The 14103-nt window shown below is 45.0% G+C and overlaps 1 protein-coding gene across 5 annotated transcripts in view; it reads left to right on the top strand.

The window, feature by feature from the left end:
* Positions 1-14103, top strand: part of pip5k1ca (phosphatidylinositol-4-phosphate 5-kinase, type I, gamma a) — a 93006-nt gene that overhangs the window by 76055 nt on the left and 2848 nt on the right. The window contains exons 16-18 of one of the 5 annotated variants that reach the window (XR_009656689.1): positions 909-1866; positions 2595-3311; positions 6118-6520. Coding sequence is in view for 4 of the 5 variants with exons in the window: in XM_060941359.1 (XP_060797342.1) it covers positions 909-1506 (598 nt within the window). In the remaining variant the exon portion in view is untranslated. Of the gene's footprint in view, positions 1-721; positions 2149-2594; positions 3312-6117; positions 6521-7633; positions 7791-14103 lie in introns of those variants that run through there. The other 4 variants (XM_060941360.1, XM_060941359.1, XM_060941358.1 and 1 more) reach the window with 4 other exon arrangements.

Raw genomic sequence — 14103 nt, 5'->3', positions numbered from 1 at the left:
TGTGAAGCAGTTGATTAAAAGTGTTTTGAGGGTCAGGAGGAAGGTCATTGAGACTGTAGGTATGTGACCATATGGGTTAAAGATAAAGAAGGAGTTATAGGAGAGGGGAGTTAGTCATCTGCCTGATCTGCGGCTTCTAGCTCTGCTCACCTGTTGTAGCTTGGTCCTGTGGTGGGAACTATTAAGCCTTTGGTTCATTAGCTCAGTGTTTCTCAACCTTTTTTCAGTCACGGCACCCTTCAGAAGTATGCAAATTCTCAAGGCACCCCCATATAAAATATACGCAGTCACGCTGACCATACGCTGACCCCGGCAGTGACGTTGTGACATGGGAAAGGGGGCCATGAGACAAATTTTGATGATGCATGAGGCGGTGATGATCTGCATTAGTGTAACTATCGTTTTTTTTAATTTTAATTCATTTTATTTATTTCAATGTTAGAATATATAATTTTTTGACAGCACCCCTAACGAAGCCAGACGGCACCCCGGTTGAGAAAGGCTGCATTAGCTTAAGGGGGTTTGCATTTTGCCGATGCTTATGTCGCTTATAATTTAAATAATAAATATAATAACCGTTTTATACAAGTGCAAAATATATATGTGGCAGCGGGGGCGTGGTCAAGCGTCGGTCTGTGAACGGAGGGTGGAGTCAGGGAAGGTAAGTGGCAGAATCACTGCACCTGATGTTAGTTAACCTGTGTTTGTGTGTCTTCCCCAGTGACCGCACCCTATAAAAGGAGAGAGAGAGCAGAGGAAGGGGGCTCTCTCCCCAATCAGAAGATTTGTGTGTGTGCGTGCGTGTGTGGCTGGGAGAGTGTGAAAAGCTGTAAATAAAAAGAGTTTTTTGAACTCAGTTCTGGCCTGCCGTACTTCTGTGCTCCACCCACCCGCTCTGATCTCTACAGTGGTGCCAAAACCAGGGACCGGAGCACAGAGGAGAACAGCCCCATGGAGTCCTCCCCCTTCAAGGACCTGATCCATGCCCTCACCACGGCCCAACAGAGCCAGCACCAGGCGCTGGTCACCCTCCGGAAGGAACAGGAGCAAAGATTCGAGGCCCTGGTGCTGGCACAGCAGGAAGATTGCCAGGCGTTCCGGCACCTACTCGCGTCAGCGGGGTCCACCACCGCTGCGGGTCCTCCCCACCTCACCCTAACGAAGATGGACCCGCACGACGATCCCGAGGCCTTCCTCGTGCTCTTTGAACAGGCAGCAGAGGCCTGGGGCTGGCTGGTGGAACAGCGCGCGGCGCGCCTCCTCCCCCTGCTAACAGGCGAGGCGCAGCTGGCCGCACTACAGCTCCCCACCGACAGCTGGCTGGTTTACGCCGACCTCCGCCAGACCGTCCTCCAGCGTGTGGGGCGCACCCTGGAGCAACAACGGCAGCGCTTCCGCCAGCGCTCGAAACTAACGGTGTCCCGACGTCCCGGGGACCATAAAAAATGTCATCGGGACACAAAATTATCATATCTGGGACAATCCCGGGACAATGGAAAAAAATAGATCTAGGAAAAAAGTTCTACATTAATATTATTTACAAAGCCGTAACACATACGTAGACATTCACCTAATTTGTCAATTTTAATTTTAAAACGTTAACAGCGAAAAATACATAGTAGCTACACTTTCGATGCACCTGCATCAGTAGGCTACAGAGCAGCGCATTCTGTTCTAGAATCTTCGGCCGGAGTCCGCGTTATATGGACTTGGAATGGAATTGCTACCGCACACGCTGCGCCGACTCTTGCCAGAACAAAAATGCTGAAGTGGTTGAAGCGGACCGGCCGCGGGGAAGAAACTGAAAGCCCAGACATAACGTCTCCGGGACCTTCAGGATCCAAAGTGTCATCGCCTGTCAATGTGGTAAGTTATTTGTGATTATTAGGTTATGACTTATGATGCTATGGTTAGGTAGGAACTACTGTGGATAGGGCTGGTCTGCAGGCAACGCTAGCAACTGAATGAACTTAATGAACACTGTTAGACACGTTATAAAATACAACAGGAATGATGTGGATGATATTGACGGAAGATACCGTTCAACAGAATAAGTGAGTTTTCTTGGTGTCTTTCTAGTTCAGAAAGTTTAGTCAGTCAGCAGCACAACTAGGCCAGGACTTGGCACTATGTTGATGTTGCTAACATTTGCACCCACGTTTCGGCAGCGAAAGTTCAGAAAAATGGATAACGGTAATGGATAACGGAAAGTTCATAAAAATGGATAATGGTAATGGTAAAAATTATAAGTTGGCCTTATAAATGCCAACAGATATTCAAGGTACAAGTAGATGAAATGAACATAAAAGGGGTCTTATTTTCAACTAAAGTGTACTGCAGATGTAGGGAGTTGAAACATTTTCTGAATGAGCTAGTTGGCCCCTTTAAATAAACGGGTATCTATTCATACAGTGAGATCGCCAAAGTTTAATAAACTGAAAATGCAATAACTAATTTTGAAGTAGATGATGTATAGGACATGTGTCACTTGTGTTTTGTGACTTATTGTAAAAATGATATAAAGGGTTCAAAATCGCATAGTTACAAATATAATAGTAACTTCATATGATAATATTAACCACTGGTTATTTCAGAGAGGAAAAAAATGGGGACACTATTGCTTCCATTCGGGACAATACAACACAGAATTCGGGACTACTGGGGGACACAAAGAAAAAAAGTTCATTTCAAGCCCTGGCTTCCGCGCTCTGCGCCTGGAAGAGGTCGGCCGGCCGTTCGCGTTTGGCCAGCAACTCTGGGACGCCTGCTGGCGGTGGCTGAGGGCCGACAACTGCGATGCCGAGGGAATCGTCGATCTGGTGGCGCTGGAACAATTCATCGCCCGACTTCCCGATGGAACAGCGGAGTGGGTCCAGTGCCATCACCCGGCGTCGCTGGACCAGGCCATCGAGCTGGCGGAGGACCATTTGGCGGCTGTTCCAACGGCAGGACAGCATGTCTCCTCTTCTCCCCTCTCCTCTCTCTCTCTCTCTCTCCCCCCCTCCCCTTCTGTTCCTCGTCCTCGCCCCGTTCCCCCACCGCGGAGGCGGGGGCCAGCTCCACCCCAGCTGGCCCGCCGCACCCCTGGTGCCCTACCGTTTCCCACTTCCGTGTCTGTCTCTCCCCCCCCCCCTCAGGTGAGTGAGCTCCGGAACACCGGTGCAGAGAGAGAGCCCGGGCCGGTTTGCTGGCGCTGCAGGGAGCCGGGGCACCTCCAGCATCAGTGCTCGGCAATGGAGGTGGGTGCGGTGGTCCGGATCCCCGACATGCCAGGGACCGCCCTCGATCGGGCCGGAGCGTATCGCATACCAGTGAGTATCCAAGGGGATACGTATCAGGCTTTGGTGGACTCCGGCTGTAATCAGACCTCAATCCACCAAAGCCTGGTGCAAGACGAGGCATTGGGGAGAGCACAATTGGTGAAGGTGTTGTGTGTGCACGGGGATGTTCACAACTACCCTTTAGTGTCGGTCCACATTCTATTTCGAGGGGAGAAATTTAGAGTAAAGGCAGCGGTTAATCCTCGCCTTACCCACTCGATAATTTTGGGGACTGATTGGCCGGGATTTCGGGAATTAATGACTCATTTAGTGAAGAGTGGGGCCTGCCGTAGTTCAGCAGGGGAGGTCCCAGTGTGGCATTGGCGGGAGCAGCTGTCACAGAGCCATCTATGTCATCACCGCGTCAGAGTGAGGAGCAGCAGGCTCCTCCTCCCTCTCTCAGGGAATCCCTCGCGGATTTCCCATTAGAGCAGTCACGAGACGAGACTCTGCGGCATGCGTTTGACCAAGTGAGAGTAATCGATGGTCAAATGCTCCAGCCAAATGTCACCCCGTCCTTCCCCTATTTTTCCATTATGAAGGATAGATTATACCGAGTGACGCAGGACACTCAGACTAAGGAGCCGATCACACAGCTTTTGATCCCAAAGAGCCACCGGGAATTTATATTCCCGGTGGCTCACTTTAATCCCATGGCTGGACACTTGGGGCAGGATAAGACACTAGCCTGAATAGTGGCCCGGTTCTATTGGCCAGGGATTCGCGGCGATGTCCGTAGGTGGTGTACGGCTTGCCGCGAATGCCAGTTAGTAAATCCAGCGGCCATTCCAAAAGTGCCTTTGCGCTGTCTGCCATTAATCGAGACCCCGTTCGAAAGAATTGGGATGGATCTCGTCGGGCCATTAGATCAGTCAACACGAGGGTATCGCTTTATGTTAGTTCTGGTGGACTATGCAACGCAATATCTGGAAGCAGTGCCTCTTTGCAGTATCTCAGCATGTAGTATTGCAGAAGCACTCTTCCACGTCATCTCCCAAGTTGGAATCCCCAAAGAGATTCTGACTGATCAAGGCACTACGTTTATGTCGCGCACACTGCGCGAATTGCATGGGTTACTGGGAATTAAGCCGATCCGCACCAGCATTTATCACCCACAAACGGACAGTTTAGTCGAACGGTTTAATCGCACCCTCAAAAACAGAATTAAAAAATTTGTACGCGAGGACGCACGCAACTGGGATAAATGGCTCGAGCCCCTGTTACTTGCAGTGCGAGAGGTCCCACAAGCCTCCACGGGGTTCTCCCCATTTGAATTATCATATGGGCATAAGCCGCGTGGCATCCTAGATGTACTGCGGGAAAATTGGGAAGAGGGACCTTCAACAAGCAAAAACGAAATTCAATACGTTATCGATCTGTGCGCAAAACTCCACACGCTCACACACCTAACCCAGGAGAATTTGCAGCAGGCCCAAGAACGGCAAATCCGCCTGTACGACACGGGCACGTGCCTTAGGGAGTTCGCACCGGGAGATAAAGTACTCGTGCTGTTGCCCACGTCGAGCTCCAAATTGATCGCCAAGTGGCAAGGACCCTTTGAGGTCACACGGCAAGTCGGGGACGTCGACTATGAGGTGAGGCGAACAGACAGGGGTGGGGCGCTACAGATTTACCACCTCAATCTGCTAAAACTTTGGAATGAGGAGGTCCCCATGGTGTTGGTGTTGTTGTTTCCGGAGAAGGCAGAGCTGGGGCTGGAGGTTCAAAAAGGAACATTGACATCGCTTACCACTCCGGTCCCCTGTGGAGACCACCTCTCCCCGACCCAACTCACGGAGGTTGCCCAGTTGCAGACCGAATTTTCGGACGTGTTCTCGCCCCTGCCCGGCCGCACCTGCCTCATAGAACACCACATTGAGACGCCCCCGGGGGTGGTAGTGCGCAGCCGCCCTTACAGGCTCTCGAACACAAGAAAAAGGTGGTTTGGGAAGAACTCGAGGCCATGCTCGACATGGGCATCGTCGAGGAGTCCCACAGTGACTGGAACAGCCCGGTGGTCTTGGTTCCCAAGGCCGATGGGTCGGTCCGGTTCTGTGTGGACTATAGAAAAGTCAATGCAGTGTCTAAATTCGATGCGTACCCAGTGCCTCGTATTGACGAGTTGCTTGATTGACTAGGTACGGCTCATTTTTATTCAACACTGGATTTGACAAAGGGATATTGGCAGATCCCCTTGACTCCATTATCCCGAGAGAAAACGGCCTTTTCCACACCGTTTGGCTTACACCAATTTGTCACACTTCCTTTTGGGCTGTTTGGGGCGCCCACTATGTTCCAGCAGCTTATGGATAGGGTCCTCTGCCCCCACGCCACCTATGCGGCCGCATACCGGGACGATATCATAATCTATAGTAATGGCTGGCCGCGGCATTTACAACACCTAAGGGCCATCCTTAGGTTGCTGAGGCGAGCGGGTCTCACAGCCAACCCAAAGAAGTGTGCGATTGGGCGGGTGGAAGTACAGTATCTGGGCTTCCACTTGGGCAATGGGCAGGTGCGTCCCCAAATTAATAAGACAGCAGTGATTGCGGCCTGCCCGAGGCCCAAGACCAAAAAGGGGGTGAGACAGTTCCTGGGGCTGGCTGGCTACTATCATAGGTTTATACCTAATTGTTCGGACGTCACCAGCCCGCTGACTGATCTCACTAAAAAGGGGGCACCAGATCCGGTCCAGTGGACGGAGCAATGCCAGCGGGCTTTCTCTGAGGTAAAGGCTGCACTGTGTGGGGGGCCACTGTTACACTCCCCTGACTTTTCTCTCCCCTTTGCTTTGCAGACGGACGCGTCGGACAGGGGGCTGGGGGCTGTTCTGTCCCAGGAGGTGGAGGGGGAGGATCGTCCAATGCTGTACATCAGCAGGAAGCTGTCGGTGCGTGAGGGCCGCTACAGCACCATAGAAAAGGAGTGCCTGGCCATCAAGTGGACAGTCCTCACCCTCCGCTACTACCTACTGGGATGCCCTTTCACCCTCTGTTCAGACCACGCACCCCTCCAGTGGTTCCACCGCATGAAGGATGCCAACGCGCGGATCACCCATTGGTATTTGGCACTCCAGCTGTTTAATTTCAAGGTGGTCCACAGGCCGGGGGCGCAGATGGTCATGACAGATTTCCTCTCCCGTCGGGGGGGAGTCAGCTGCAGGCCGGACGGCTCCCCGGCCTGAGTCGGGTGGTGGGGGATATGTGGCAGCGGGGGCGTGGTCAAGCGTCGGTCTGTGAACGGAGGGCGGAGTCAGGGAAGGTAAGTGGCAGAATCACTGCACCTGATGTTAGTTAACCTGTGTTTGTGTGTCTTCCCCAGTGACCGTGCCCTATAAAAGGAGAGAGAGAGCAGAGGAAGAGGGCTCTCTCCCCAACCAGAAGACTTGTGTGTGTGCATGCGTGTGTGGCTGGGAGAGTGTGAAAAGCTGTAAATAAAGAGTTTTTTGAACTCAGTTCTGGCCTGCCGTACTTCTGTGCTCCACCCACCCGCTCTGATCTCTACAATATACATCCATGATCCTAGATAAAATGTTATTGCAATAGATGAAATAATAGCATGAATTTCAGTAGTGCAGTCTAATACCAGCAGTGATGATAAATAGTCTGTCTCCTGATATAGATTTTCTATTGTAGTCTCTGAGGGACCTTAGAGTGTCCTCACACTTGATGTTAATTTTTGTTTTTTTACAGAAAACTAGAAGCATAAAATAATGCTCTTCTATTATTGGCTAACTAACTGGCATAGTTTGCTGTCTAAATTAGATTTATTATTATCAGTTTTTTAAAAAAAGATTGGTTTAACTATTGTAATGAGGAGGGTTTTTTTTGCCTTCTGTAGATTTTTAGAGGCAGAAAATCGAGAGAAGAATAGCTGCTGGTGCAACTTGACTATATTCAGATAGTTAAATTGGGACATCAGATTATAAGAGGTTCTTGCTTTTCGTTATACTTCAGTGTTTTGAGTATTGGCAATAAAATCTTTTTGAATTCAACATCATACTTGTATTCACTCACGAACAAGACTCATTTTTCATCAACACACTGTCCTCTATGTTCTTTTTTTTCTTGTTTGCTCTTAAATTTGTAACCTAATTAGTTGAGGGATAAAAAAGCACTTGATATCACTCAACACTTTTCTATTTTCAATCATCTTGTGGCCAGCACTTTTCAACCCCCCTCCCCCACAGTCACTTCCCATAGGATTACATATCAAATGTGCATTGATGTTTGTGAAGAAGTGCCAAGTGCAAAAGCACCTTATTGAATGCAAAGTTATTCTCTCTTTTTTTCTTTCTCATTTCACTCTGACAGTGAAGAACCAGAGCTCCATGCTGAAGCTTCCTGTTCCACAGTTCCTGCGGGTCCTAAAATAGTGGTGGACTTGGACTGCGCTAGTCAAGCCTCTGGTTGCCACAGCCACTCTTCTGTAGACGAGGATGATGATGTGCCAATCACTGATATCTACTTCGTAAGTACCCTTTTATCATAGTATGCGCTGATTCTTGTACTTCATTGGAACTCGATCTGTACTGAGTCTTTAGAGCCTTTCAGACATTCTACATTAATGTACAGTGGGGCAAAAAAGTATTTAGTCAGCCACCAATTGTGCAAGTTCTCCCACTTAAAAAGATTAGAGAGGCCTGTAATCTTCATCATAGGTACACTTCAACTATGAGAGACAGAATCCAGGAAAGAATCCAGGGGGAAAGAATCCAGGAAATCACATTGCAGGATTTTTAATTAATTAATTGGTAAATTCCTCTGTAAAATAAGTATTTGGTCACCTACAAACAAGCAAGATTTCTGGCTCTCACAGACCTGTAACAACTTCTTTAAGAGGCTCCTCTGTCCTCCACTCGTTACCTGTATTAATGGCACCTGTTTGAACTCGTTTTCAGTATAAAAGACACCTGTCCACAACCTCAAACAGTCACACTCCAAGCTCCACTATGGCCAAGACCAAAGAGCTGTCAAAGGACACCAGAAACAAAATTGTAGACCTGCACCAGGCTGGGAAGACTGAATCTGCAATAGGTAAGCAGCTTGGTGTGAAGAAATCAACTGTGGGAGCAATTATTAGAAAATGGAAGACATACAAGACCACTGATAATCTCCCTTGATCTGGGGCTCCATGGAAGATCTCACCCCGTGGGGTCAAAATGATCACAAGAACGGTGAGCAAAAATCCCAGAACCACACGGGGGGACCTAGTGAATGACCTGCAGAGAGCTGGGACCAAAGTAACAAAGGCTACCATCAGTAACACACTACGCCGCCAGGGACTCAAATCCTGCAGTGCCAGACGTGTCCCCCTGCTTAAGCCAGTACATGTCCAGGCCCGTCTGAAGTTTGCTAGAGAGCATTTGGATGATCCAGAAGAGGATTGGGAGAATGTCATATGGTCAGATGAAACCAAAATAGAACTTTTTGGTAAAAACTCAACTTGTCGTGTTTGGAGGAGAAAGAATGCTGAGTTGCATCCAAAGAACACCATACCTACTGTGAAGCATGGGGGTGGAAACATCATGCTTTGGGGCTGTTTTCCTACAAAGGGATCAGGACGACTGATCTGTGTAAAGGAAAGCATGAATGGGGCCATGTATCGTGAGATTTTGAGTGAAAACCTCCTTCCATCAGCAAGGGCATTGAAGATGAAATGTTGCTGGGTCTTTCAGCATGACAATGATCCCAAACACACCGCCCGGGCAACGAAGGAGTGGCTTCGTAAGAAGCATTTCAAGGTCCTGGAGTGGCCTAGCCAGTCTCCAGATCTCAACCCCATAGAAAATCTTTGGAGGGAGTTGAAAGTCCGTGTTGGCCAGCGACAGCCCCAAAACATCACTGCTCTAGAGGAGATCTGCGTGGAGGAATGGGCCAAAATACCAGCAACAGTGTGTGAAAACCTTGTGAAGACTTACAGAAAACGTTTGACCTCTGTCATTGCCAACAAAGGGTATATAACAAAGTATTGAGATGAACTTTTGTTATTGACCAAATACTTATTTTCCACCATAATTTGCAAATAAATTCTTTAAAAATTTGATTTTCTGGATTTTTTTTTTCTCATTTTGTCTCTCATAGTTGAGGTATACCTATGATGAAAATTACAGGCCTCTCTCATCTTTTTAAGTGGGAGAACTTGCACAATTGGTGACTGACTGACTAAATACTTTATTTTCCCCACTGTATTTCATCTTCCAACAGATCTAAGGTAGGTATTCCATATTCTACAACCACATTTGATTTAACTGTTATATATTGCATATTGTTTGGGAGTCTTAGCACCAGGAACATGATTATAAGCAATGGTTCTTGTGACCCTGCAATAAATATAAGAGAACGTAGCCCTGTTTATTGGACCTGTAACATGATTGGAGGTGATGATGTGAATCTGTGCAGTCTGCAGAATCGCTGGTGTGAGGCGCAGGTGTTGTTAGCCTGGTGAGAAACCAGTGTGAGAGTGTGGTGTCTTTGACAGAATACTGTTTCCCCTGAAGTGTACTGAAGCCAGACGAGAAACAGTTCTGCATCAAAAAAAAGGAGCAAAAATATTATTGCAAAGTAATTAGTGGAATGGTTCAAATTAATTGACTGTTAAAAGAATAGTAATGGAAGTCTATCTCATCCAAAATCCGTTTTGTAAAAATATGCACAAATTTGAAACAACTGTCGTTTTGAATAAACAGCTTTGTAAATTAGAGATTTAGACTGATACACATTTAAACTCAGACTGGAACTATATAATCATCCAGATTTCCAATGCAATTTTGCTCTCAATTTTGTGCAACAATAAAACTTGAGTTTAAGATGGCTCTGCTCGACCTTGTAAAGATTGTTCCCTTTTTATAGTCAGCACCAGAATTATTGACACTCTCGGTAAACATGCTTCAGTTACATTATGCTGATGAGAACATCTGTGGGTGCCATTAATTGTGACATGGTTTTGTTCATCTCAAATATATTTTATAAAGGTTTTTAATTTTCATAGAGTAAATTTACTTCAATTAAAGATTAGATTTCTCTCAGTGCAAATTAAGCTAATTAACCACAAGTACGTGTGTTTAACCAATACAACACACAGTACAATAAAACAGTGTATGCATGTACTGTATATTTTCAGAAAGGAATGTGAATCGGGGAGAGTTCATTACTTGTTCTACATTAGCCTCATTAGCCTAGTGCAAAACTAAAAAAAGCTGACATCAGACATGAAATGCATCTTGGGTAATCAATTACATTTGGGTTCAGAAGAAAATTATGTAAATGCAATTTTTTGCTGAATTTGATTTTGATGTTTTATCAAACTGGGTGTTCCTCCTCTGGCTTGGAAACCTTCAAGTTAGTAATGAACTCGATTCATATATTATAATGGATGGAACGTTCAGACTGTCTACTCATTTTCACGGTGTGTCCACACTGCTGTATTATGCTGCCTGGTCGAAACTGCATGTGACCTGTGTGGTTTTGTTCCCTTCTGCATACCTTCATCAGATTTTCCAGTGTGCTGTAACCTCTGCATGAAAATGCAATATTTCATCTCGTTTTAGTGCCTGGTTTCAGACAGGCTCAGATTGGTTTTAGAAATGTGTATTTTTTTTTTTTTACTACAGTACCAATCCAAAATTTGGACACACCTTCTAATTCAATGATTTTTTTTTTTATTTTTATTAAAGACACTTCATGTGTTAAAGTAATGATGGATGTCGTTTCTCTTTACTTATTTGAGCGGTTCTTGACATAATATGGATTACTACAGTTGTTGAATAGAGCTATTTACTCAATATTTATTATTTTCTATTTACTGTTACAGAAAAACCTATGAATGAGTTGGTGTGTCCAAACCTTTGACTGGTACTGTACGTGTGTGTCTTAAGGCCTCTCACCGTGTAAAAACCGTGCTTAAGCAGCCATAACAGAGGATGTTACTGAAAGCACTTTTGTCATCCCTGTTGCTAAGAAATACAGCTGTCAGCCATCGTCTTGTTTACAGTCACATCAGTCTACTGCTGTGTGCATGACTCAAGCTGCTTCTTCATCACTGAAGGAAATGGGTTCTAGAAAAATAACTGAACTGTGGGAAATTATGTAAGGAATATAACATCTGGGAGCATGCCATTATAGGAAAATAATTATTGTTTGAAAACATCCATAAAACAATCCCGTTCCATCATTTACATTAGGCATAAAGAGTCTTTCCAAACACCAGCCTCGGTTTCTTTTCCTCTCTTCCTCTAGTTAATAAGAATAAAAATGCAGCTTGTCATGGTATAGAGAAACCGCAAATCATAAACTCCTCCATCCTGACAGACAAAAAAAACTTAGTTACAGCTTTTCGTGTGATTTTGTTACAACATGCTGACACTGGAGACTCCTTCCAAAAATGTTAAATAAATGTCTCTTCACAGAAAACCTCACCAAATCAATTATTACGTGGTTTACCCACGTGTTTTGTATGGTGGACATTCCATGTACAGTAGTCCATGTGCAAGTTGTTAATTGACAATTTATTAAATCGAGAGCATTAATATAAACTTTGCATCTGGAAATACCATAAGTGCTGCTGGAAATTAATCAACACTTTTTGACCAATCAGACAGCATTGTGGTATAAAATAACTTAACGCTGTCCTGAAAGTTGGAGTTAGGAGCAAGTAATCAGTTGAATCCAAGTTCCTCTCTTTTCCCTCTACTTCTCTCTTTACATGACTACATGATCAGATCTCAATTTTAAGATTTGCATCTATCTCTGTTGCACCTTTTATATTCTGTTATTTGTCTTCTCATTTTTTATTAATACCCATTTTTTTTCTGTAAGTTCTCTGATGGTAGCTGTTGTGTCTGCCAGACCATTACACACAACAGGAGGCTAACTCCAGGTCACAGTGTAAGTCCTGGTAGTGAACTAGCCTGCTGTGGAACATTGTGACTGTAGTGCTGTCATAATAGAGAAATTAGTCACATACTCCTGCTTACATGTTTAGCTTCTTTAAAATGTAAAAAGCCAGAATGTGAACTTGGCCATCACTGCCTTTCCCACTTCCCATTTCATTAGCGCAACTCTGGTTCCCTCTTCTGCAGCCTGCTACCCCTCTTCCTGTTTTTATTACTAACTGCTTTTATACAGTAGATGGGAGGCTTAGGGTTTTAATACGAAAAATCTGAATTTGATTAGTTGTGTGCACAAATCCAAACTAATATAAAAACCTTCAGCAAAAAAAAAGACACTCCAAAACTGAATAAAATGCAAAACAGACAGGTGCAAAATTCTGCTTTTAATAGAACATAATGTTATAAAAGGTTTCCTGTTGGTTAGACCATCATCATGACAGAATCTCACAAACCATAATCCCAAGTGCAATGGCACTTATACATTAAAACAGTAGAGGAATGATGATATCTGTCACATTCAATAAAGTGTTTTTATTATTTCTTAAATATTATTAAAATACAAGTGCCACAGAATGTGTAATTATAAAAAATTATACATTATGTTTACATATTTCTACATTATAAATAATTATTGTTTAAGACATTTTGAATATGAATGGTCTAGGAACATATATATATATAAAAATGTAAGGAAGTTGCATGCATGAGTATGCAAATTAGGAAACAAAGAGCTAATCGTAGCTATTCAAATAACTAGCTAGCTAGTTAACTGCTAGTAAATTAACTGCTAATAAACTAGCTCACATTTGTCACAGGTAAATACAGGTGAGACTTTCGTACCTGGATCTTGATTCTCATTGTTTTTTTTTTTGTTTTGTTTTGTTTTTTACACCAGCAAACAAACCGGCTGTTTATCTTTATTCTTGCTTTCTAATAATTAGCATATTTTTTATTAATAAACAGTAGTATTAATTATTAATTTTTTAAATTAAAAAATCAGTTTTTATGGAAGGGGCGGCACGGTGGTGTAGTGGTTAGCGCTGTCGCCTCACAGCAAGAAGGTCCTGGGTTCGAGCCCCGTGGCCGGCAAGGGCCTTTCTGTGTGGAGTTTGCATGTTCTCCCTGTGTCCGCGTGGGTTTCCTCCGGGTGCTCTGGTTTCCCCCACAGTCCAAAGACATGCAGGTTAGGTTAACTGGTGACTCTAAATTGACCGTAGGTGTGAATGTGAGTGTGAATGGTTGTCTGTGTCTATGTGTCAGCCCTGTGATGACCTGGCGACTTGTCCAGGGTGTACCCCGCCTTTCGCCCGTAGTCAGCTGGGATAGGCTCCAGCTTGCCTGCGACCCTGTAGAAGGATAAAGCGGCTACAGATAATGAGATGAGATGAGTTTTTATGGAAGTACTGAGCTTTTTTTTTTAAGAAAATATGTGAATTTATCGCCATGTTAAAACCCAATCACTGATCAAAAATCACATTTTTGAGTTTTAATGGTTCTTTAATGTAGTTCTTCTTTCTTTCATTACTGTGTTGTCTCAAACTCTCACCTCCTGCACTGTTTTCTATTTCTCTTTCACGTCTCGGCTCTGTTGCTTTCTTGCGCTGGCTACTGCACTCTCTCTGCTACTTAAAGCAGCCTCTGGAGGAGAGGAGCTGGGTTTATTCTCCTCTGCACTACGCTACAGAGTCTAGGACTCTGCCCACAGGGGATGAGGACAGCGATACAGTAAGTGACTGGTGGTGGCAGAGCTGCTTGGGATGTCTGGTTTGGATATTTGGCGGCTAATGCACTCTTGTTGTGTCATTCGTTATTTCACAATCCCTCATGATTGATTTGTCGTAGCTGTTTTGTTTATTTCTGTAGATTTTAATACACTGGTGTCATCAGCATGGA

This window comes from Neoarius graeffei, chromosome 15, assembly GCF_027579695.1.
Source record: "Neoarius graeffei isolate fNeoGra1 chromosome 15, fNeoGra1.pri, whole genome shotgun sequence".
In the NCBI taxonomy this organism is placed as follows: Eukaryota; Metazoa; Chordata; class Actinopteri; order Siluriformes; family Ariidae; genus Neoarius; species Neoarius graeffei.
The sequence above is the reverse complement of the archived record's forward strand: the minus strand, read 5'-3'. Positions and strand labels throughout refer to the sequence as shown.